This window comes from Anabas testudineus, chromosome 9 (assembly GCF_900324465.2).
Source record: "Anabas testudineus chromosome 9, fAnaTes1.2, whole genome shotgun sequence".
NCBI lineage: Eukaryota > Metazoa > Chordata > Actinopteri > Anabantiformes > Anabantidae > Anabas > Anabas testudineus.
In genome coordinates, this window is record NC_046618.1 from 22,176,538 (window position 1) to 22,201,230 (window position 24,693).

The 24,693-nt window shown below is 42.4% G+C and overlaps 2 protein-coding genes across 2 annotated transcripts in view; one reads left to right on the forward strand and one right to left on the reverse strand.

Moving 5' to 3' along the window:
• Positions 1–15,373, forward strand: part of rusc2 (RUN and SH3 domain containing 2) — a 28,644-nt gene extending 13,271 nt beyond the window's left edge. The window contains 13 exon segments of the mRNA XM_026343420.2: positions 250–2,013; positions 2,913–3,486; positions 7,186–7,370; positions 7,372–7,900; positions 8,425–8,640; positions 8,838–9,008; positions 9,735–9,811; positions 10,380–10,554; positions 10,761–10,866; positions 10,981–11,027; positions 11,122–12,199; positions 12,324–12,488; positions 12,796–15,373. Of these exon segments, the coding sequence (XP_026199205.1) occupies positions 439–2,013; positions 2,913–3,486; positions 7,186–7,370; positions 7,372–7,900; positions 8,425–8,640; positions 8,838–9,008; positions 9,735–9,811; positions 10,380–10,554; positions 10,761–10,866; positions 10,981–11,027; positions 11,122–12,199; positions 12,324–12,488; positions 12,796–12,997 (5,100 nt within the window). The 5' untranslated portion in view covers positions 250–438 and the 3' untranslated portion in view covers positions 12,998–15,373.
• A 5,430-nt stretch (positions 15,374–20,803) lies between these two features.
• On the reverse strand, positions 20,804–23,794 carry ccl19a.1 (chemokine (C-C motif) ligand 19a, tandem duplicate 1). The gene is made up of 4 exons (XM_026342516.1): positions 23,625–23,794; positions 21,841–21,964; positions 21,602–21,716; positions 20,804–21,178 (listed from the first exon to the last, which is right to left on the reverse strand). Exons 1-4 carry the CDS (start codon positions 23,686–23,688, stop codon positions 21,146–21,148), a joined length of 336 nt encoding a protein of 111 aa, XP_026198301.1. The 5' UTR covers positions 23,689–23,794; the 3' UTR covers positions 20,804–21,145.
• Positions 23,795–24,693: the final 899 nt, after the last annotated feature.

Consider the following 24,693-nt stretch of genomic DNA (forward strand, 5'->3'; position numbering starts at 1 on the left):
AAATACGTAATATATGAGAAGAAAATTCATGCCAGAGCTCCTTTGTTTGCACTCAGGCTGAAACATGACCATGTTAACGCTGATTAAAGGAGCTGATATCATTTTATTGATCCGTCTCTATTTCCTGTGCTCCTGCTGTGTGGTTTTTATGCCTATGGAGTCTCAACCCTGGATGTGTATGTGTGCGCTGCGGTGCTTGTATTGCCTGCTTCATTAATGTTTTTTCCTCTGTCGCGTCATATTTTCCAGATGTACCACTCTGACCATGGCGTAGACTTCCCTGACCTCTCCATCCAAATCCCTGGCAGCCCTGCAGAGTTGGGCCCAGCAAACAGAGTGTGAATTCAACCCTCAGCACACCAAACCACTGCCCTCCCCTTCACCGACACAGGGTCTCTGCTGCTGTAGCTCCAGTCCCACCCTTCGTCCTCTTAAATCATGGACAGCCCTCCTAAACTGTCTGGAGAGACTCTGATTGTGCATCACATTCCTCTGGTGCACTGTCAGGTGTCAGCGGGGCGCCAGGGTAGCTGTGGGGGCTCCCTGAAGAGGAGCAACCCGTTCAGCCCGCCAGAGAATCTGGGCTTAAGTCGCACCACTTCGCTTCCTGAGAGAGATGTCCTCCAGAAAGAGGCTCTGCTCTACAGCAGCCTGATCCAGACCTCGAGCGGCTCCTGGTCCTCCCACAATGGAGGAGGAGAGAGGAAGGGTGGTGGTAGAGGAGGCAGCACAGCGAGTGATGATTCTTCATTTACCTCAAGCAATTCTGAGGACCAGGTGATTACAGCTCACACGTTACCCAGAGCCAAACCAAGAAACAGGAATCCATTGCGTCATAATCCATTCCTGCTGAATACTGAGGATGATGAGGAGGAGGAGGAGGAGGAGGATGGTGACAACCTCAGTGGATATCTTGAAGACTCCTCTTTTCACCTCCACAGTGACACTAACTCTGCCCTTGATGATGGATTGGCTCCTTTCCACTTACATGACCTGGGCTTTGCCTCTGAGCCCTTTCTTTTGCACAGCTCAGTGGGAGGAAGCAGTAGGGAGTCCCTAAGGGACATAGTCTCAGATCTCTCCCACCATCTGGGGGACCTGGAAATCTTAGGACTGGACAGACAGCACCGCCACGGAAGCAGTTGTTCTAACATGTCCATGGATTGTGGAGAGCAAGACTGGGGCGATGACAACGAAGAAGATCAAGATCATCCTATGCGGTGTGGGCGAAGCAGCAAGACTGGTTCTTACTCGTCCACCTCCTCTACCCAACACTGCTCCTGCTGTGCCCTGTCACAGAACTACTCCCAGCACTTCACTGAAGCCTTCTCTGAGCCTTTCTCAGAGATCCACCAAGGCTACGGCAGCGACTCCTCCTGTAACAGTTCAGATGGGGTGCTTGTCAACTTCAGCGCCATTTACAACAAGATGAACAACGGCATTCCTGAGAAGCCGACAGTTTCTGGGAACACCAACCTCAACAGCTCCACGGACCATTCCTGCACCTCCTCTGTTTCTGATCCTCCAGGAAACCGGAGAGACTCTGGAACTGGAGGGGCTTTCTATTTGGACCTTCACACCTCCCCAACGGAACCTCCCCTGTCACATCAACAATCTTCCTGCCTTGGCAACACCTTCCCTCTTATCCGTGAACCACACCTGTCCACCTCCTCCACCTGTTCCTGCTCCATGGAGCACCAAGGGGCTCTTGACCTCGACGCCAACTGCAACGCCTACCACCCTCTGCATTCTGGGTCTTCTGGCGACCTCGTTTCCTGTCTGCAGAGCCAGGCCCGCCTGGTCGTCGCCACCCAGAACTACTACAAGTTGGTCACCTGTGACCTTTCGTCCCAGTCGTCTCCAAGTCCCGCAGGATCCTCCGTCAATAGCTGCTCTGACGAGCACAGCAAGGGCAGTCCCACCCCGACCCAGCCAAGCGAGTACTTCCTATTCAGACAGCGAGCCGATGAGGAGGGTGTTGAAGAAGAAGATGACGATGGAGAGTCATCTAAGGTGAGTATTAAAGCCTAACCCTAACCATACACACTGTATGAGCAGGTTCATACAAAGTCATGTGACCAAAGATGTCTTATTAATAATTACACCCAAGAGGTTGAAATTAAAATATTACCAACATCCTTCCAAACTGAGCATCACAGAACCCACTCAAATCTGTGTTAAATGTAATGAGCTGCATTCATTCATAGTTAGTTGCCGGTTAAGGACGTACGGAGGTGAAACTAAAATAGTGCCAGCTAATTGTCTGTAATAGAGGACATGAAAACCTGAAGCACAGGAGTCCTTGGAAGAAAAGGATTTGCCGATTGATTGCTGCATTTATTATTAGGTAGAACCAGAGCTTTCAGTTTGTTATATAACAGAAACAAGGGGCACATGAGTGAGGTGATTTTACCACTACAGTATCCAGCTGAATAGTTGGACAGCATAAACAAGTAAAGATACCAGTGATTTGTTCAAATGACAATAGATTCAACAAGGAGTCAACAAAGGATAAATAGCAACTAAATGGTATGGAATGAATTAAAATGGCCCTGTGACAGTGACTATAACCCAATTCTTATAATAGCCACAACCCTGGTCGTGGTCTGGCACTGCCTTTTTTAGATCATAGCCACTGTCTGGGTTTATCTGATATCATCATGTCTGAGGATTATTTTAGCAGTTATGTAGTGCTGAAGGGTATTAATATCAGTCTGTAACAGTGCCACTGTGCCAAAGAAAATGTGGCATGGAGGCAGTTCAGGACTTTGGTTTGCTTTGGAATCATTATTTTACACAATCTTTTAAACAACGCTCGGGTAATTTGACCCCTTGAGCATGATAGTGTGTTTTATCTGCTACTACTGGAAGAAAATTTCACAGCTCTTTTTTCTTTGTGGTTTTTCATTTAGCGAGCCGACGATGACAATGAAGAGGATGAAGAGGAGGAGAAGAAGAAGAATCAGCAGCAGGCAGCTGGCGGGGTTGAAGGTGCACCTGCTGTGATTGAGGGCCAGGTGTACGTCAACATCTCCCCTCCTGTGGTCGGCCAGGGAGTTATTGGAGGTGGAGCCTCTTCAGGAAGTCGTCCCCGTTCTCGCAGCTATGACCGCAACTTGGACAAATCTCCATCTCCTCGGCTTGGCTCGCTGGAACGCATGTTGAGCTGCCCTGTCCGGCTCAGTGAGGGCGCCGCCCCAGCCCCGCCGCCGCCTCCTCGAGTCACCTCCTTTGCAGAGATTGCAAGAAGTAAGAGAAGAAATGGAGGCACAGGGGGGTCACCGTCAACGAAAGCAGCTGCAGATCCCTTCTCCTCCACCTACTCCACCCATTCCCACTCTTCAGTGGATTTCTCTCCGATCCTGGAGCAGCGGGTGGAGGTTGACAGTCAAAGCCTGTCACCGGTACCTTTCACCAGATGTTACAGCCAAGGCAGCATAGAACGACACCTGGAGGGGGCGAGGGAGAACCGCTCCAAGGCTGAAGGTACGTCACTGGAGCTGTTAGCTCCCACCAGACACCTTTCCAGCTTAATTACTTACTAATTACTAAGTAGTAATGTACATTTTTAACTGGAGCCTAGTCCTTATTTAAAATGCATTATAATCTGGTTTGTAGCTGTGTGTATGGTTTAGTTTGCTCTTTTTTGTTTAAATGTACTTGAACACACTCAGAACGTGTATCCACAGCATCAGAGGGAATGAAGGGTTGAAGTGGGCCACACATGTTCTGAATAACAATCATGTGAGAGAGGAGATAACGGTGCAGGGGAACCTCTGCTGAGCTCTACATCAACACACCGAGCTGTGTGTGGCCCATAGGCCCAACATGTCCCCGAAAACTAGGCAAGGTCAGAGGAAGTTGGAGAAGATTCTTCATTCTGACAGGAAAAAAAATCACCTCACTAAAGTCACCTCACTTCAGATTCAGTTAGAAGCAGCAGGAACAGCCCTCAGTCATAACACTGCAAAATATTATTACATTCCTGCCACATCCTGTAGCGCAGCCTCTTTTTTTGAACTCACTGCGGAGGAGGACAAACGAAAAACGTAACAAGATTGAAAATGAAGTATGATAGATTCTGCTTCACATGTTATGCTTCCTTCCCTCCTTTTGCAAGCTGGTGGTTATCATGGACACACGTTATGGATCTTTGTGCTGCTCACAGGGCTTTCAACAAGTGACCTCTGGGAAATGCAGAGAAAGACAAAATGTCAGTGATAGAACATTATTTCATCATGGCTCCAGACGTGGATGAAGTAACTGTCCCTCGTATGATTTAATGAAACAGTGCAACTGTTTCTCTCTCTCTTGAATGCAAGTGCAGACAGCGCGATCGCCTTATAAAGTCGGTGTCAGCTGCCTGCTGTGTGTGTCTGGTTAGATAAACACACACAAACACTGAGTGCTTGGAATTCCTGTTCCAGACATGTAGAGTGAGCACAACAGGAAAGAAATGTCCCAGCTGTCCTTACTATTACTGTTTCATACAAACTGATATTCCCAGAATGATTTTATGAACATTTGACAATGATATTTAATTAATAAACTTCCCTTGTCACCTCTAACTAACTACTCACACAAAACGAAGATAATCATCCTGCCAGCAGGTCACTAAACGAGCCTGTACCAGGTCACTGTGCAGGAATGTAGGAATGCATTCCTAGGTTGCTTTCATCCAAAACCTATTTGGAAGAAAGTAACGTTGTCGCCTACCAAGCCTCCTCGAAGCACTGCTGCAGAATAGATGGACAGAAAGTTCAGTCCTTTCTATTAACGGTCAGATTCAGCTCATAAATCAGCAATTTAGAAAGCAAATAATGACTTGTTTGACTTAATAATAACTAATCAGATGAATCACAGTTACATTTAGTATCATTAGATCGATTTATCTGCTAATTCTTTGTGTTGTTAATAGTTTTATCTCTGATCCAGTCTGTGACAAATGCACCTTATAATGTACCAGAGCACAAAGAGGCATCATCACATTTATGATGGTGTTTATGTAGCATTAGCATAAAACTCTTGCAACTTAATGAACCTACTCCATATGGCCTTTATACTAACTATCACATTTTCCCCAAAAAAGGAAGAGACAAACGGTCACTAAGTAAAAATGCCAACAAATTGCTGGTTCCAGCTTCTCAAATATTAATATTTGCTGATTTTCTTAGTGGTACTTAGTGATTGTAAACTGAATGTCTTTAGGTTTTGGACTGTTGCTTGTAGAAACACAATATAATGCTCTTCAACATCTTTTTAAAGATAAATAGAGCATCCATAAGAACAAGACGTGTCTCACACAGCAAATACAGTAACCAGAAAGACTGTTATGATTTATGATTAGAATGAGGCGCTGTGCAGCATCTCAGAGTATATACATTATTCATCAGTCAGCTGTGTTGTTACACCGCAGCGTGCAGGCCTCTTTAAACAGAGCTCGCTCGCTAATGTTGCTGCCATGAAGCTCGGAGCTGCAGAGGAGAAAGACTGAGCTGTCTAATGCATTCATCAGGCAGGCAGGGACGAAGCAGATGGGAATGGGTGAGAAGAGAGGTGGGTGAGGAGGTGTGGAGGAAAAGATGGAGGAAAAAAAAGGCAATTAGAGGGATGACGGAGCAGACTGAGGAGAGACAGAGAGGGAGTGTTTCACTCTTCCATCCCCGGTGGGAGCTCAGGCCTGCTGGGTGTGTAGCGTATTCCTCCCTCCTCCATCCTTCATGTTGCCACCGCAGCTCAATGTCGCCCCCGGTGGTCGAGAGAGGGCGCAGCACCCAGCTCAGGCAGCACCAGTGGGACGGGCCAGGGTGACAAATAGCTTGCGCAACACCGCCGACGTCACACACACACTCCTGTTTGTCATGCACTGTACTGGATCTGAACGCATGCACACAAACACACACACAGCAGAAAAACACACTGATACTGAGCAGAGAAGAAGTGCAGAAACAGGGTTTCTCCTCGCTGGTGTATCTACTGACGCAGTGCCTCCAGGTCCAGTCTGTGTGTGTGTGTGTGTGTGTGTTCCTCTGTATATGTAAGTGTGTTTGTCCATGTGAATGTATGTTTGTGTGCACATGGGCCTGTCAGAGCTGCCTCTCTTAACAGTGGCGTGGTTGTCGTCGATAAGAGGTGTTGAGCTTTGTGACTCATGACTGGGCAGTTTTCTCTTGGTCTGCGTTTTAGTTTTCAGTTCTGACCTACCGATGATCGTACAGCACTCTAGTGTTTAAACAGGCAGTGAGTTATTTATTTATTTATCTACAGAAAAGTAATTGGAATAATTTAACTTGTTATTCACTGTTGTAGCGTCTAATACGCTTTAGTTTTATATTAGTCTAAGTTGATTCTTATGCTGTTGGTTTGGGCAAAGCAACAATTCTGAAGGTGTTTAATTGGATTTGGGGAAATTATGATATGCATTTCGGATATTTACTCTACCGTGCATAAATTGGTCATGAAATGTGATCTGATCTTCACCAAGGTCACACATAACATAGTAGTTCTAGTCATAAAGTCCTGATCCTTTATGTGTTTGAGGGGGTGTTTGAACACACCCATTAAACATAGCAGCAAAAGCACTGGGCAGGTTGATACAGAGGGAGGAAGACAGAGAGAAGGAAGCACAATTACAGTAGAGCGAGAAAAGACAAAGTTAATGACATGTAATGGTGGCATTTAAATGGATAGAGGAGAGAGGAGAGGAGCTCAGTGTATCAGTAGAGGCCCCCCAGCAGACTAACCTATAGCAGCATAACTAAGAGATGGTTCAGAGTCACCTGATCCATCTCTAACTATAAGCTTTATAAAAAAGGAAAGTTTTAAGTCTAGTCTTAAATGTAGATGTGGGTGTCTGCCTCCCGAACCTGAACTGGGAGCTGGTTCCACAGGAGAGGGGCTTGATAGCTAAAGGCTCTGCCTCCCATTCTACATTTGGAAACTCTAGGAACCACAAGTAAACCTGCAGTCTGAGAACAGAGAGTTCTGCTTGGAAGATATGGAACTATGAGTTCTTTAAGATAAGATGGAGCCTGATTATTAAGGGATTTATAAGTGAGAAGTGTTTTATTCTGTCACCACTGTATTTGTTTTGTTTTTTTTAAGATTTCACACAGACTGACCTTGTTGCTTTTCTCTCTGTGTGATCTTTTCTCCGTTCCTGCTGCCCTCTTTGTGTTCTCACAGGTGGTCTCTCCAGTTCCTCAGACAGCCGCCCAGCAGTGGTACGCTACAGTAAGGACCAGCGGCCCACCACCCTCCCCATCCAGCCCTTCACCTTCCACCACCAGTTCGCCTCCAAACCCCCGCAGCCCAAGCCCCTTCTTCCCCTGCTCACAGGCTACGTCTCTGGGATGCAGGCCTGCTCTGGCTCTGGTTCTGGTTCTGGTTCTGGTCTGGTCTGGCTCTGGCTCTGGGGGTCCGGTGGGGGAGGATAGTGATGATGCAGCTGAGAATGTGCACAGGTACCAGGGGGCTGTGGGTACAGCAGCACCACCTCCTGGAACAGTTCGTCCGTCGCCTCTCGGGAGCTACTCCCCTGTTCGGCTGCACGGAGCGCCCAGCTCTGGAACGTGCTCCACCTGCACCCCCAGCCCTCAGCCACCACACAGCCGCTCCTGCCCGCTTTCATCGGGCCTTGGAGGCACAGTCCACACCCCACCTACAGGAAAGCAGAGCGAGGGTTCGGCGCCATTACCCCCTACCCCCCCTCCTCCATCCTTGGGGGTGAAGAGAGGAATAGTGCCACCAGTGCTACCAGCAGTGCAGGGACACTGTTTCCATCACGGGGCTCTTCCCAGTTTACCGGCGCTCCACAGTGACACTCTGTCCCCACTGGGATGTCTGGACTCTGGAAAACATGTCGAAGGAAGCAAAGGACATGGAGCCAGGACACAAAATGGTAGGTTCCAGAAAATTCTGGTTACTGAGGGATCATATGTTGTTGTCCCAACAAAATACTGCTGTTGTGTTGTTGTAAGCATGTTGTGTACTTGATGTGTTTCGAACATCTTTTTTCCTACTTTACTTTTTCTTTAAACTCTATGACTATGTCCATCTTTACTGATTACTTTACATTCTCTCTTATCATTCTCTTTATTATGACACAGTCAACTAGCAAACAACACACTGTTACTGCTGTTTCCTGAGACAACCCATGGCTGCCAGGGGGTTTCACTTATGTTATATATATATATTGTGTGATTCGGTGTTGATGTAATCTTTAAAATAATCTCTTTCACATTCTTACTGGTATTTTCTTTTTCCCTTTCTCCTCTTTCTCCTTTCCCCTCATGCATGGATTTGCCCTTCTTCTCCCTCTTCTTGTTCTTTCTCCAAATCTTCCTTCCATCCACCTACTCATTAAACCCTAACCTCACCGTCATTCCCTTGATCATAATCCTAACACCTCACCCGCCCAAACAGCACATCACCTTTCTCCTCAGGCTCTCAAATGGAGGGAGTACCGACGACGAAACCCGCTGGGGGTGGAGAGGGTCTCTGGTGGCCACTCGGGCGCAGGATCAGGCACCTTATCTTGTAACCTAGAACCTCGAAGGGGTGCGGGACCACGACCTGCCAGACGCAACGTGTTTGATTTCCCTTCAGCGCCCTCTGGCCACATGCTCGGACGGCTTAATGGTGCTAATTATTGTGTTGTCAATGTTGTGATATTAGGAAAGTAGGTAAAGTCAATGGTAACATTTAGCAGCAGGGTTTTTTTAAAGATGTCCCTCAGTTGCATTCTGAAAGATCCCTGATGCCTTTTCAGGCTTAAAGGTGGTGGCATATTCTTGCATATTTTTTTAATTATATTGTGTGTGTGTGTGTCTCAGCAGCGGGCCAGCCAGCTAAGCTGCAGCAGAGCTACAGCGACTTCCTGCCGGACTATTTCTCCCTGACCGAGAAGCCGCCGGAGGAGTTCTGCCTCTCCCCCGATGCTTCAACCACATCGTCCTCGTGCTCTCCCTCGCAGCCCCATATCTCTGTGGACCTAACACAGAAGAGAGGTGAAGCCATGTGCTTGTATATGTGCATTAGACGTTGGGAAAAAACATTGTGAGCTGACTTTCTTGATGCTCACTGCATTCATTCTGCAGGTGTTCATGCATATTGTTTCCCAGGTTCCTTTTTGGTAATAAACAACGGTACATGGATTTAGGTGCAGAAAACTAATCCCAATTTAAGTTCTTGTGATCATGGTTTTGACTCCTTCATTTATTTCTAATTTACCTCCAACATAATGACAAGGATGTGACAAGCTCCACAAATAATTTTATAGCACTACTGAACTAGCATCAAATGCTGCTTACATAGTGCTGTTGTGAAGAAGAACAGTGAGTGAAGTGGTGTTGTTAAAAGGTGCTTAAATCAAGTACCTCTCGCTGAGAAAATGCTGCTTGACAGTGATTCTAGGCCTCTTGAGAAAGAGTCTTTTGTTCATGAGTATAGACATCATCCTTCAGGCCTACCTCCCTGTATGGATCAACATGTGAAGTGTCCTTGACTCTGAGGGACAGATGTATTTTGCCTTTTGGCTGTCTTGTATGTTAGAATTTTATGACATGGTGTTTTTGCTGCGTAGTAATTGGATTGTGAGATTTCAACATCAGTACATGTCTTTTCTAAGCTGACTGATGGAAGACAAATCCTTGGAGGCAGTCACTATTGTTTATTGCACAACTAGTTGCTGTCTTGATAAATCTGACTTTCCTGTCCCCTCACGAACCTTTCAGGTTTGGTGAAAGCCGTAAATACAGCAGTGGATCTGATTGTGGCTCACTTCGGTACCAGTCGAGACCCAGATGTAAAGGTAGGTGATAGTGAATCTCACCTACAAATACTGTAAGTATCCACCAGTCAGTGACTATTCTAAAATAAAATCTGCTTCTACATGGTAATGAAGCTCACATAACAAAACTTATATCCATTACTAACCTTTGCACAAACATCTTATCACCACTGCAGTGTGATAAAAGTCATCAGGTCATAAAAACATTCAGCAGGTGCATTATGATATTTTCACAGACAGGTGGCGCCATCACATCAGCTACATTTCCTAATCCCGGTGAATAAAAAGTTCATTTTCACTTTAGTTTCAGTGATTTAACCAAATTCCTTTCACATAATGTGTTTATTTACACAGAGCTGATTATAGGGTCAAAACTCTGACTGGTCTATTAAAGAGAACAAAGTCACATGAAAGTCCAGGTGTTTACTGACTGAAAGACAGATAATAAATATACTTTCTGTTCCTTTATTGTCCTTAAGCAAACACAGGTGCCATTTTCTATACGGACAAAGAAGGTTATAGAAAAATTATCTGTATCTTTTCACTTTCATTTCCCATATTCATTAATGTTTCTCTGCAACCCTACAAGGCTAAGCTGGGCAACAGCTGGGTGAGTCCCAACGTGGGTCACCTCATCCTGAAGTACCTCTGTCCAGCCCTGCGCGAGGTGCTGCAGGACGGTCTGAAGGCCTACGTGCTGGACCTGATCATCGGTCAGCGCCGCTGTCAGCCCTGGAGCATTGTGGAGGCCTCCACGCAGCTAGGTGAGGACAATAGGGCACAGTGAAGGCTCTTAATGAAGGCCTTGGTGGGGAGAGTCACTTGGTCCCTAAAACCATCAAATAAAAGAAAAAGGTTGCCATTATAAAACTGTTCAGGTAATGAACCATGAATAAAACCAGATTAGGAATTAATCTGGAGGATAATTAGTCATTTATGTGTAACATAGTGAAGTTTCTTTCTCCATCAGGCCCGTCCACACGTGTCCTCCACAGTCTGTTCACCAAGGTGAGCCAGTACTCGGAGCTCACCAGTCACAGCATGAGACTGAACGCCTTCATCTTCGGCCTGCTCAAGTGAGTCTTGTGATTTATACAAGAATGTTTATAAATTATAATTAATAATAATTAAGGGAAAGTTAGAATGTTGAGTCCACACTGAGGTTGAAGTATTGTATTCACCTTTTTCAGCCTGAAGTCTCTGGAATTCTGGTTCAATCACCTCTACACACATGAAGGTAAGATTTTATCAATCTTCAAACACCTCTTTGCTGATTGGTCCTGCTTCCTTTGAGTCTTGATTTTCTTTCTGTCTTGTTTTGCTTCCTGCAGATATTATAGCAGCACACTACAACCAGTGGGGTTTCCTTCCCCTGTCACAGGGGGCTTGCCAGCCTCTCTTTGAGGAGCTCCTCCTCCTGCTGCAACCTCTGTCGCTCCTCCCCTTCGACCTGGATCTGCTGTTTGAACCACATCTCCTCCAAAAAGGCCAGGAGCATCTGCGTCGCAAGGAGCAGCTGTGCTCTGCGGGTCAGACTGTCGACCAGTCAGCTCGCTCCACCTTTCAGCTTATGAGAGGATGGAGCTCCAATGTGAGCGAAATGGTCAGGGACTCGAGTGTCGAGGTGAAGAAAGAGAGGGCAGGGCTGAGACGAGAGGGAACATGGCCGAGGATGGAAGGAGCCGGGTCGAGAAGAGAGGGCGCGGGAGTGAAATCACGGTTGAGGAGTGAGGGAGTAACAGCTGAGAGCATGACAGCCGGGCCCGTTAGCAGACAGACAGCGATGGAAGTAGGGTTTGTCAATCTTTGGAAGGAAAGGGGAATAGGTGGGCAGAGAATGAAAGGTGTAGGGCAAGAGAGCCACGCAGAGGGTGAGGATGGGCAAGAGAAGGACAGGAGGAAGGAGAAAGAGAAGGAAACAGCAGATGAGGGACGTCAGCGGCAAGACAGACAGGCTGGCTGGTGGTACCAGCTCATGCAGTCATCCCAAGTTTACATTGACCAATCCACAGAGGGGTCGAAGTTTGTCAAGGCAGAGAAGAGGAAGAAGTCATCAGAGAGACGACACGGCCAACTGCCGCCCACCAGAGAGGGAGTGGTGGAGGGAGCCGAGTCAAGTCAAGAAGAGGAGGGCTACAGAAGCAGGAAAAGTAGCAGTAGCTCCAGCGGGGAATCCGCTGGATCCAGGGGAAGACCTTCATGGATGGGCAGCCCACCAGAATCTGTTCTCAACCAGGAGAAAGAGACAAAACCTCTGGAGGTTACAGGGACTGGAGTCCAAGCTGCAGCCCAGGAGGAGAGCCCATCACAGGGACAGAGTTTACGTTGGGGGAGGCTCTTTGGATCCAACGGTGGCTCGTCTTCCAGAGCGGAGGGGGCTGAACAGAGGGCTAAAGCTCAAAGGTCCCGGTGAGTTAAACAGCTGAGGCTAAAGACGTGAACAGATACTGCTGCTATATGATGGAGCCTTTTTATAGAGCACTTCTCCAGTAAGGGGATTTTAAGATAACTTTACTCTGTTTCTCTTTTTCAGGCCCCCTTCAGGTTGGCTTGGTCTGGATAAGTCTGTTCTTGACCTTGTAGGTCAGACTATTTTAGCAGGGAGTGTCAGAAAGCCAGAGCCTCCAACAACACCTACTCACGCCCAAAACACACCTCTGCCATCGAAGCAACCGACTGAAACCAAACAGTCTGCGTGGTAAGAAAATGTTTCACATTATCTCATTGTCACATCGATGTTAATGCACAGCTAAAGTTCAGGAAGCAGGTAGCCACTGTCTTTATGTTACTTACAGAAGCTAAATGGTAAATAAATGTCTGCCACAATTTGCCGAAGCCTAAGAAGATGTCTGATGTCTAGCCACAACCACCTAAAGCACATTGACGCAGCAGATGTGCAGAATTGACGAGCTGGAACAAGGATGATGTGTTTACATGTCTATTGACATTAAGTGGTTATTTCAGCTCTGCTCACTTTTTCTTCCATGGCCTCTGTCATTCCTCAGTCAAGTGCGAGCGTTGTGCCACCACATAGCCACCGAGCCCGGTCAGCTGAGCTTCAACAAGGGCGACGTCATGCGAGTCCTGAGTAAGGCCGATCCAGACTGGCTACTATGCTCTCTGGGCTCCACCCGGGGCTTGGTTCCCATCGTCTACGTCACTCTCAACAGCGCGGACGACGATGCCTCTGGAACTGGGAAGTACTGAAGTAAAGCTGCCACCAAATGGAAGTAATATAAGAAGCAGACGACAAACCACTTCGGAGACAGAGGTTATCTCTGCCACGTACCTACTGCAAACATTAACCTGTTCATGGCTGCTGTTCAAGTGGGATAACTGAACATTGAGTTGAGTTTTCCTGAAAACAAACATTGTAGGAAACATGAAGCTTTTGTAGCCGATGTACAGGCACATGTGAGTGAAGCATGCAGGCTCGAGCACACACTCCCGTCTATGTCAAAGGTACACGTATGCATGCATACACCCAAAAACCAAAAGCAGTCCAAACCAGAGCCTGGGTGAAGCTACGCTACTAGCTTGTGTGACTGTCCAGTCTGTACACATCCATCTCTACTTTGAACAAAACAAGGACAGGCTGCTCACACATAGTAACCCTCACTAAATGATCTGCTGTATGCCAAGCCTAGCTGCACTTTGCTATAATGTCTATACATCACCTAGCTGTGCCCCACTGCGAACATAGTGCTCAGTTGTATTTCCCAGTTACAAGACAGGTTGGTTTCCTGTTGCTTACCTAGTGCCAGCTAATCATCAAATCCAGTCAATCCCTGCATTTTCGGTTAGATGTAAGTTGGTTCATTTGTAGATCTACCCCTGCTCCAGTTGCAGATGTGAGATCCAGCATATTAGTATAACATATGAGCATAAACCCACAATGGAGTTTGTTCGGTTGAAGAGCAAGAAGTAAAGAAAGGACGAAATTAAATCAGTTTCCATTCCCCAGCTGTCCTAGTTTATCACTAGCACCTGTTTCTTTAGAGATAACGCAGTGGATGGACTGAGAAATAAAAAGCCACAGGTTCCACAAGTGGTAACAACCAGTGGTTAACATTGTTTAAGTGCATGTAACTTTGCAGAGGTGTTGTCTTTCTCCCTACAGTCCAGTGCTGTGCTCCTGCTCCTGCCGTTTGAATTCACCTCGCTCATCAGAGATCACTTCACTGCTTCACTGAGAAGAACACGAGTTGTCCACGTGCATTTGATCTCTTGGTACATACTGTAAATGCATATTTGACTCGGCACCTAGTCGGGTCTGTTTATTTATTGACTTGTTCAGTTAGCTGAGAGAAGCATCTGAATGGATGTTCGCAGAAAACAGGGAAGGATGTCCAATGAAAGCAAAAACACAGCTGTGTAGCCGAATGTGTTGGGGGTATTTCCCCCCAACATGGGAAATGTTTTGCATTTATAAAGGGATAAATGACGGTATCTATGCCTTACAGTGCTTGAGGAAATAAGTCCCTGTTGGACACTTTAAGGCTAGTGACCGAATATTTGTGCAGTTTATTTTATATAAGCTACAACTTGTGGAACTTGATATTGTCCCCAGATTTATTTCTACAGGGATTCATGTTGACTTCTAATATAAGTACAGAGAAGAAATAGACATTGACGGGGATGTTTTTGATGTTTAAAGGGAAACCCCGACACGTTTTCACATTTTGTGATGGTGGCTTTAAGGGCCTTCATGTGTCAGTACACACGTGCTCAGTGTCATGCCCAGGTGTAAAATGTGGCCTTAGGTTTAAAGTGTGTTGGCAAAGAACTACAACCATGGTTACGAGTGTATACAGATTTCCAATCCAAAAATTACACATTATTAAATGACTAAGTCGATGTATATTTATTAAATAAATGAATGCTTGTGTAGTTTTTGAAAAACTTACATAGGATATAATGATATGATTTAATTTTCTTTTCTTTTTGTTGCATTATTGTACAGTTTTTGTTTTTATGTATGATTTTAACATTTAATTTTGACAAAATGATCAATATCTCATTCTTATTGAACTGTAAATATATTTAAATGCTTCACTCCTTCCATAGATCTATACACATGAATGTTATTAAATCATTTTATGTTCAGTACAGGAGGAAACATGAGGTTCAGTGCTTACAACCTGCTTACTATAATCCAAGTTAGTAGTAGCTGGAAGGCAGATTGCTGTTCATTGACATCCTGCTCAGAGTTCACACTGGGACAAACAAACGCGCCGTAGTTGTCAAACCAGAGAGATGCGGAGGCTCTGGGGATGAGAGGCAAAGACAGATTTGCATTTGATTCGGCATTCGATGAGGTGAAATGTTGCGCTTTAAAATGCTGCTCATGTAGGAGAGACATCAGAGAGAGAAAGGGAGAAGCTGTGTGCCTTCTTTCTTCTCTCTCTCGTGTTCTTTCTCTCTGCTTACTCTCTCCCTGGCTCTTATCTCCTGCCTGTAAATACCTTCAGCATCAGTGACACAGCTCTCCTCTCTGTCCAGGCTATATGACGTGTACGTATGACATTATGAAACTACTATGGATGTTAAATAACAATGTGCTCATGTGATCACAAATCGAAATGGCTCCTGTGTCTTTTGTTCTTCTGTCCTTCGTTCACTGCTGAACTGGCTCTGCACCTGTGATCTTATAATCATGAAACACTCGGCCTGTGTAGAAATAGGAGCTCTGTAGTTTAATGGAGGAATAATTTCTTTTTCATTTCAGCTAAAATATTTGCTCTTTTCGGGAATGACTCATAGAATGAGCTGAGAAAACCTCCAACAAGTATTAAATTGTACTTGGCTCCTGTGTGCATTATTAAAACTTTCTCAACAATAACACCGCACAGCGACTCTACTGGAAACCATGAAAAAGCAGGAAGCTCAAGCTTATTATTTTTTTGGCAAAATCTGAATGTTGGTGGACATGGAGAGCCATCAATGATTTATGCATCCAGAGAGAAAGAACGGCTTATTAAACAGGCCTTTCAGTACATACATTTAAAAACTATTAAATTCATTTTCATTTAATGTTGATGCCCTGTTAATATTAAACTGGATCTTGTGTTTACTAGTAACAAAGATGCACCTTAGCCACCAGATGGTGCTGATATTTTAAAAGACTAAATATCAGCTGTGTGAATTATTTAGATTATTTGGTAGCAGTGCAGGCTCCTGATGCTATTTGTAGCACTTATTTTTATTCCCTTTCATTTATTGCCCCTTTATTAAATTTGTCGCACTTGCTTCAAATGGTCATCTACAGCATACAAAGGTTTTAACTTTAACTTAGGTCTAAGTTGAAGTGTAATTGATCTTATGTAAAATTAAAAACAAATAGACTACGATGAAAATATGAACCCTAAAGGACTAACTCTATACAAGCAAAGGGTTTGCATGTGACATTTGCAGTTAAGGCTGATTACATAGAGAAGGTTGTACAATGTCTGTGAAGATCCTAACGTTCCTGAAGACCTTTCACCTCTCATATGAAAAGCTGCATGAGATCTGACCAACTGGCTCAGAGAATGAGAATAAACTCTGTGGCACTAATAAGGGGTTGGCACTTGGATGTTCACCTCTGGGTTGTTGTTCCACTACTTTATGACTATGAAACCACCTCAGAAGTGATGATAAAAAGGTCACTGTACGTGGGTGGTAGTAGGTGTTTGTTGAGAAGGTCATTCAATGTCTTTCATTTCCCCTTTAAACTTCAATGATATTCTCTCTCCAGAGTAAAAGACTGAGCTGAGTCTCCTGTGTTGTACCACGTGTTTGTACCACTGAACAGCAGCTCTAGGAAAAGGTTACTCAATAACCTGTGAACACTGCAGATTTGTCAGTTTTGGCCTGGGTTGCATCTAACAGGTGGTCCTAAAGAATTGCTTAAACTAACAAAAAACAGATTCTGAAACTTGATAACTATGGACAGGGAGATCATCAGCAGGCTTCTGAACATTAAACAACAAAACACAGCTGCAGCAGTGGTTAGGAGGAATGAGAACAGTAATATTGCTAAAGGCTCAGTCGAGATTCTCGTAAAATGTGAACATGAACAGAAACCTGATGAATGTTCATCAGTGAGCGAAAGCAAAATGAATGAGTCTGGATCTGACGGTCCTTCATGCATCCTGGCCAGGACCGCGTAGAATTGGTGGTTGGACTGTGCTGATATGGGGCTGCACTAGAGCCAAAGGTGTAGCAGAGATTTGAATTCAGCATTTTGGGAAAGATGGAAAAGGAAAGATGACTCCTAGTCTGCAGAAACTTGGCATGAGAGGTGTTTTCTTGACAATAACTTGACAATGATCCCAAATATATTACAAAAATTACATAAGAGTTTTTACTAAGAAAAAATTAATCAACAAGCCAAAAATGTTCACTGGCTTAAATTCAACATAACACACTCTGAACATTGTGCAAGTCTGGTATCATCTCTGCTCATGATCAAATGTGTCATCAGATATTAAATGAAATAAATCTTTGAAATGAAGGAAGTAGTGGCTTTTGTTGCAGCTTGTCCTTACATATGGACATTTCATCACAGTATAATTTCTGAAACATTTCTGCTTTTTCAAATGAATTTGATTCAATATTCTTTGACTTAAATTAATACAAAATCATATCAAATGAACACAACCATTTAATGTTGAATATATGATACAGTATTTACTGTAGAAGGCGGCATACCCGTTTTGTTGTGTACTGTCTGTTATTAAAGCCTTAGACGATCATGCTTTCTTAGCATTAGATTTTGGTTAGGAGTACCTGAGATATTTAGAGGAAATCACGTCTTACAGTCGACAGCTATTTATCTCTTATATTTAAAGGATTTGATGTTAGTGCTAATTATGTTTTCAAAGTCCCTTCAGATGCAAAGCAATCCTGCTGAGTTGTGTGCAGCTGTATGATGAACAAACTAAACTAACTGAACTGTACTTAGTGTCATGTTGCATCCTCCAGAAAACATGGAAGTGAAACCTCAGATATCAAAAACACAGTGTAAATAATACTTAGACTAGGGAGAACAATTGTTCTTTTTAACTTTAAAGATGTTTTATGGGGAAATTCTGGTGGGAAATCAGGCTTCAAGTGCTAAAGCTTGGGGTATTGTGTGTTGATTGAGAAAAACAAACCTATAAAAGCCAAAATGCGTAATCTAACACTAGCTAGGTGTAGAACACTAGTCTGCTTGTTTTTGGCACAGGTTTGCCTGCTGTGATGGTAACCAAATGATTAGCCATATAGTTTATGTTGAAGTATTACATGGCCTGTAAGGTTCTTACACAAACAGCAGGAAGACATGGTTTTTCCAGTTTAGTGTGAAAAGATGTGACTGGTCTTTTCCATATGAAAAGAATGATTAACAAGATATACAGTGGAGAGAAAATGTATGTGAACCTTTTTGCAGTTTTCTGCATTAATTACAACATAAACATGATCTGAGTATTTCAATTGACAAGCGTATTAACAAATATAACGTGCCTAAAATAATCACACAAATGAAATTCTGATTTTTCATGTCTTTATTGAGACCAACCATTAAAATTTTAGGCACATCATATTTGTCAATACTCTTACACTTAGATGGAGACCACATCACATTTTATGACAAATTAATACAGAAAGCCATACAATACCAAAAAGTTCACATACTTTTTCTTGTCACTATAAATTAAACAAACCATAAATAAACAAAATGAACAAAACAGCATAGATCTAATAAAATAAGTAGATTACAGTAACAGTCAACATATTGCATTGCAAAAGAAAAAATTAACAACAACAACAACAACAACAACAACAATAATAACAACAACAACAACAATAATAATAATAATAATAATAATAATAATAATAATAATAATAATAATAATAATAATAATAATAATAATAACCATTGATTTGTTTCATATTCAAAAAGGAGTGGGAAGTAGAATATCTTAATGCCAACAGTCTGGTTCTGGAATCCAGAAGCAGTCATCCATTTACTTAATGCATGACTGCTTTATTTATTTACTTAAATTGTTAAAAATATTAGTTACAGCAGTATTGACCTTAGATTTAATTTCCATGCTTTCCATGCTAACTTTAACAGTTAATAGCAGTTAGATTGTTACTTCTTCCTCACTCTAACAAAGCAACAAACCAGCAGCAAAACCTCCTATAACTGATTCAGTGTATTTAACAATGGCCTATTTATTATTCTAAATGTGTGCTTCTTGAGGAAAAACAAAAATAAAACAAAACAACACAAAAACTACTGACCAAGTTAGTTTTTGGCATCATGTTGCCGAAACTCTCTCTACGACACTTGACCTGTCTCATATTACACAATATTCTGTAAACTGTACATATGCATTTCACTGTAAGTGCAAATCACATTACAATAATTCCACTAAATAGTAAAGACATATTTTCCATGGAAATTCATAGTGTGATTTTGCAACATGGGGAAGTTACAATGACGTTCGCCTGCAGGCTGTTTTCATAATATAGCATATCGTACTGACATCAGACAGATGATATCAAACCACATTTGATATAGTTCTCTTTTCTTATTTCCTTCATTATAATTTCCTCAAATTTTCAGGCACTAGCTTGGATTCTTTTTGCAGACTTGAAATTTGACCCGGAATGAAGGAATTTAGAGAGTAATTTTGGCGCCTTCAGTGCTTATATGTGTTTCTGCCAACTGTCCAACGTGTGAAATGCAATCCGTTATTTATCCAAGAACTGTATGGGATTAAAAGGTAAATAGGTGATAGTCAGCCTTTTAGATTTCGCGATGAAAGGTTACTTAGATGAATCTGTCAGGGCAACGACTTCGAGTTTCAAGAAGTCTGCTTTTCATGCAAAAGATTAAATTTTGAAAAGCCATATAATACTATATAAATATGTTCGCTTGACAGCATCACATTACTACTTTGTAAACCTGTGCGTATTATCCATTCTCCACAAATCCATTTATTATAGTTCTCGTTGGTATTAATGTATTTTTATAAAACAGCACACAAGATGCTCAATTAAAGTCTTATGTACTGTTTATAAAGGTCTAAGATTTCTCTTAAAAGAGGGTTGCGTGCACAAAAGATGTCAAGTCAGCAGCATTTCAACAGTCACAAAAGCTCAGACAAACTGGACCAGTTGGATCTTTTATAAATATTCTTCTGTTTGCAAAGGGAAGCACAGGTTTCACTCACTGGCTCCTGCAGTAATAGTCAAATGAAGTCAAATTTAAAGGAAATTACCCTTTTAATTAACCTCTGGCCACAAATACAAATTCACATATTCATTTATTCATGATAGACAGATGGAAAGTGTCAGAGAGCCATATGGTATTTAAGAATTAAAATATAGCTACAAAAAAATCACTGATGTGTTGCATAGATTGATGCATTTGGTGAATGTGAGGAAATGTCCTAGATTCAGCAGGCGAATGGGGATTTGTCAAGTGAACCAGTTTCACTCCAGGATTCCTGATAAAACAGTGTTTCTCTGCAAATTAATCTGTGTGTGTGTGTGTGGTTTTTTTTAAGCACAGCAGTTCTTTGAGCGAAGTGGTAACATCTGCAAAATGCAATACTGCAAATGATGATCCTGCAGAGGTCTAATGCCAGGTCTTTAGTTTTTAAGGATGTGATCATTTACAACGCAACCAGCTGAGACCAAATATTGAATCCAATTTTGATGATGTTGCTAGCTTGTCATGACTGTCTGTACCCAATGGTAAGACAGTTAATCCAGTTGTTCATTTACACTCCCACCACAAATGTCAACTCCAATATGACATTACAGCAAAATTCTCTGTGGGAGTTATAGACATGTTTAAAATCTATTGCAAAGTACAGGACCAAAGTACACTGACATCCCGTGCACTGCTAGCATGATTTGAAATAAAAATGTTCTTGAAATAGTCATCAAAAATGTTATTTATTAGTTTATTTTTTAATTTTCAATACAAATGGAGAGAGGAGTGTCATCTGCAAAGAATGACAGACACGATCAGGATTTGGGGAAAACTGGTTTATTTTTTGAAAGGTAAACAATAGAACCAATAAACTGGCACTGCCTGAGTAGTCCATTCATTCAGATTTAGCATAGCGACTAACTAAACACATTCACATTTAACATTTTCTTCAATGATTCCTTGCAGTACAAAACATAAAAAATAAAGCTCTGTAAAAATATAAAAAATCCTTCAAAATGTTCAATTTTTTTTCTTATAATCCAAATGAACAAATACAACAGTAAAATAGAAAAAACAGCTTTTTCTCATTGACTTGACTTGCAGTGTCCCACAAGGCTCTGCTGTTGTTGCAGTGGCTGAAGGGGTCAAAGGTTGATGCCACTTTACTCACGCTTCACATGAGCACAGCGTCTGCCCTGTGGATCCACATATAGACAAATTTAGACATCAAAACCAATAAAATTAGAATTATGTTCACATCTTTTCAAATTAGCGGGAATCATTTCATTGTATACTGTGTAAGGCTGCTGTCTGTTCTTGGTTTCAGTCCAACCCAATGACTCAAAGTACGTTGCAGCATTTGTGGTTTCATAGTTTGTCTTGCAACACTCATGAAACCTAATGAAGCCTGAGCTATTGAGTAAATCTTGCAGAACTGTTAAATAGGGCAAACTAAGAACCCTACGTAGAGATTTCCTCATAGTTTTATTTAATAGGTCGTTAATGGTTACTCACTGTTGCTGTAGTACTTTTTTTTTGTTTTTGCTGACAACGTCAATTGATTTTCATACCATAGTTTTTTAAAGTACAGGGCAGCAAAACAGTCAAACAGAAATTACCATGTACTTGGTTTTCTTGCAGTCTCTCTTTAGTTTATCCACATGTTGCTTCAGCAGTGTGAGCCACTGAGCATCAGCAATCACACAGAGTGTCCTGCCACCCCTGGTCTCCAAACTGCAAGAACACCATATCATTACAGTCAGAGTGACAGTGTCATGGATGCAATGCAATAATGCAATGTGCTCATAAGTCCTGAATCCAATAGATAGAGCATCCACCACAAATAGCTAGAACTTACACTGTGGCATCAATGGCACAGCCCTTTCCAGCAATCTGTCGATGGTAATTTATAACAAAAGATTTGCCAATCGGTTTGTTTGAGACTTCCAAGCAGCAGTCAATGGGCATCTGCGCCAGTGTCACTGAAAGTCAAAGAAGATCAGATCAGCATAAATTATTATCCTCTGCAGGCCTCAAAGGTGTCTGTTACTGGGTTATACACATAATTCTATAATAATAACACAAAACCTTTCCACTTCTCCACTTCTCATCATGACCCAGTCATTATACTGTACTGCTACAGTAGCATATGCTCTGATGTTGGAATATACAGAGCATGAGGATGGCCAGTCACATGCACAAGTTAATTGTTTTTGAAGTTGCATATGTGTTAGTGTGTGTGAGAGAGAGTGCTGGGGAGTGGCAGGTTGACACTTTCCATCTCATTGAACATTTGAGCAGTGAGGTTTTACTGCAGGATAACAATACAGACATCTGTTTGAAACTTCAAACGTGCATAAATCAGGTTGCGCAAAATGTATCTGCAGTTGGAGGTGATCAAGTAGAGCCTTAAATGCCTGTAGTAAAAATCCATGAACAAATTTAGTGCTTGGTTTTATTACTTGGTCAAACATTGCCTGGTTCCAGCCTCATAAATTTACTCTACACTTTGATGCTTTACCTTGTCTTATATTATAGTACTGTGAATACGTTTGAGCGTTGGATGGATCAGACAAACATGATGTTTAATTAAGTGCCCTTAGCTCTAGGAAGCCGAGAGCAGAACTTGGTGAAGGAACTGGTGACTTTAGAGCTTCCCTTACATGCAGCTATCATCACTCTGGATGCAGTGACTTCCTCTTTGAGTGACAAGTGGTGTAAAAACAGCTCCCATCATTTACTCAATAACAAAGTATAGAAATACTACATACCACACAAGTATATAGAAAAGTATTACTTTAAAGTACCAAAAGTACTTTTGCAGAAAGGCTCAAATTGCATCAATGTGTATGATAATAATGGGTTATAACTGATGCAATAATGTGGTCATCACTTTAATGTTGCACCCAGTGATACTTGTACTCTTAACACTGCAGAATTCACACACATAACAACTACACACTTCTATACACACAAAAGCTGCCTTGTTAGTTTTTTTTTTGTAATTTTATTGGGAATTCCAGGGGTTAAACTTTAACTTTCAAGTACAACAAAATGAAGTTTGAGCTGATATAGTACAAAGGATGTACCAGTAACACACCCTGCATAGAAAAAACTCATTGGCATTGTGTTTGCTTTGCTCCTTTGTGCTGATAAGTAATATTCAGATGTAACAAAACCTTTCTGTATAAATACATTACTGGAGGTTAAATACTTGAAACTCGTCAAGCCTGCTTCAGCTACGGCTACTTTTATCTGCTCTGTAAAGTACCTGTTGCTACTTATTGCAGTGTTATGGCTCCTAGATCCTAGGTGCTTTTTTGTCTCATTAAAGTGCTTTCCCTTACAGATTAAAGTCCAATCACAGACAACAAACTGCACTTATTTTCTCAGATACAATTGTGATGATAGACCAGCAAGAAGAATTTGGAGAAACTACTGGGGCGGCGGATGAATGGAGAATTTCCCCTTTTCTTACTTGCTCACTGTGTAAACTGCTTCCTTTTGGAGCCATGCCACAAAGATTAGCTCAGATACATCCTGTCATCTTTTTCAGCTCTCAAAGTTGGGTCATGACTCATGACCCTATGCATCAGAGATATCACAGTTCAAAAGCCTGGGAGGATGCCTGTGAAAACTCACCTGTGCAGTAGCAGGTGATGACGAGGATGCAGAAGAAGATCTTGGCATCAAACCCTGGAGCCATGTCTGGTTGCTGAGTGGTTGAGGTTGTCTCTTCGTCTCTTTAGAGGCTGGCTGATAAAGAGCCTGTTCTTCCTTTCAACACCTATAGTGGCAAAGAAAGTGAGGTGACTGCCTCTATCTGCCGTCTGCCGCCCTTTATAGTGTCCACTCAGTTTCACTTTCGTATTTTAGGACCTCCTCCGATGCCCCCCCCCCCCACTTAAAAGAATGTGTCATTAGTTGAATAGCTCAAGCAAATTGAACCACATATCTTTACTCCCTCCCAATGAGAAATTCCCTTTTCTTAGATATTGTTTATCAGGCCTTTATTTCCCAGACATGCACACCACTCTTCTGAGATAACAGGAACATACTTTGGCACACTTTGAGTCAGGTCACATACACACTTCTCTAATCAATCAAACAATCAACAGCAGTTCATGATTTAACCCTGTATCCATGACTCAATATTTACATTTAATAAATGCAGGGAAATAAAAAGTCAATATAACTTGCACAAACTAAAATTTTTAAAAAGTACGGTTTCTATTTTTTCCACTTTATGACATATAAAGTGGAAACACACATACACATAACACTGGTCTCTGCACAAAAATCATCACTTCAATAGTGACTTGAATAAACTGCACAATGTATTCAAAGAAATAGCTCAGTTCTCTCTCACTTTCGATTTGTCTTGCAGGTTTGGAAGGAGGCCAGTCAGAACACAGTCTACAACATGTGTAGGAAACCTTAAATATAGCTAAACTAAATTCATAAGCTACTAATTTCTAATTTTTTTTATGACTTTCCTGCTCAAATATCAGGCATTTCGATGATTTGACTAGGGTGTGTTTGTGGTCTATGTGGTCCAGCTGATTTTACTGCCAGGTTTTCAGTTTCTGCCCTATCACTAAATACACTAAATATTGAAAATAAGGAACTATTGTACACCACAAGTGCAAATCTTTAAGTGCAACTTGTTCCATAAGTCAGTCGTGTACAACAATAACATGAACTTAGAGAA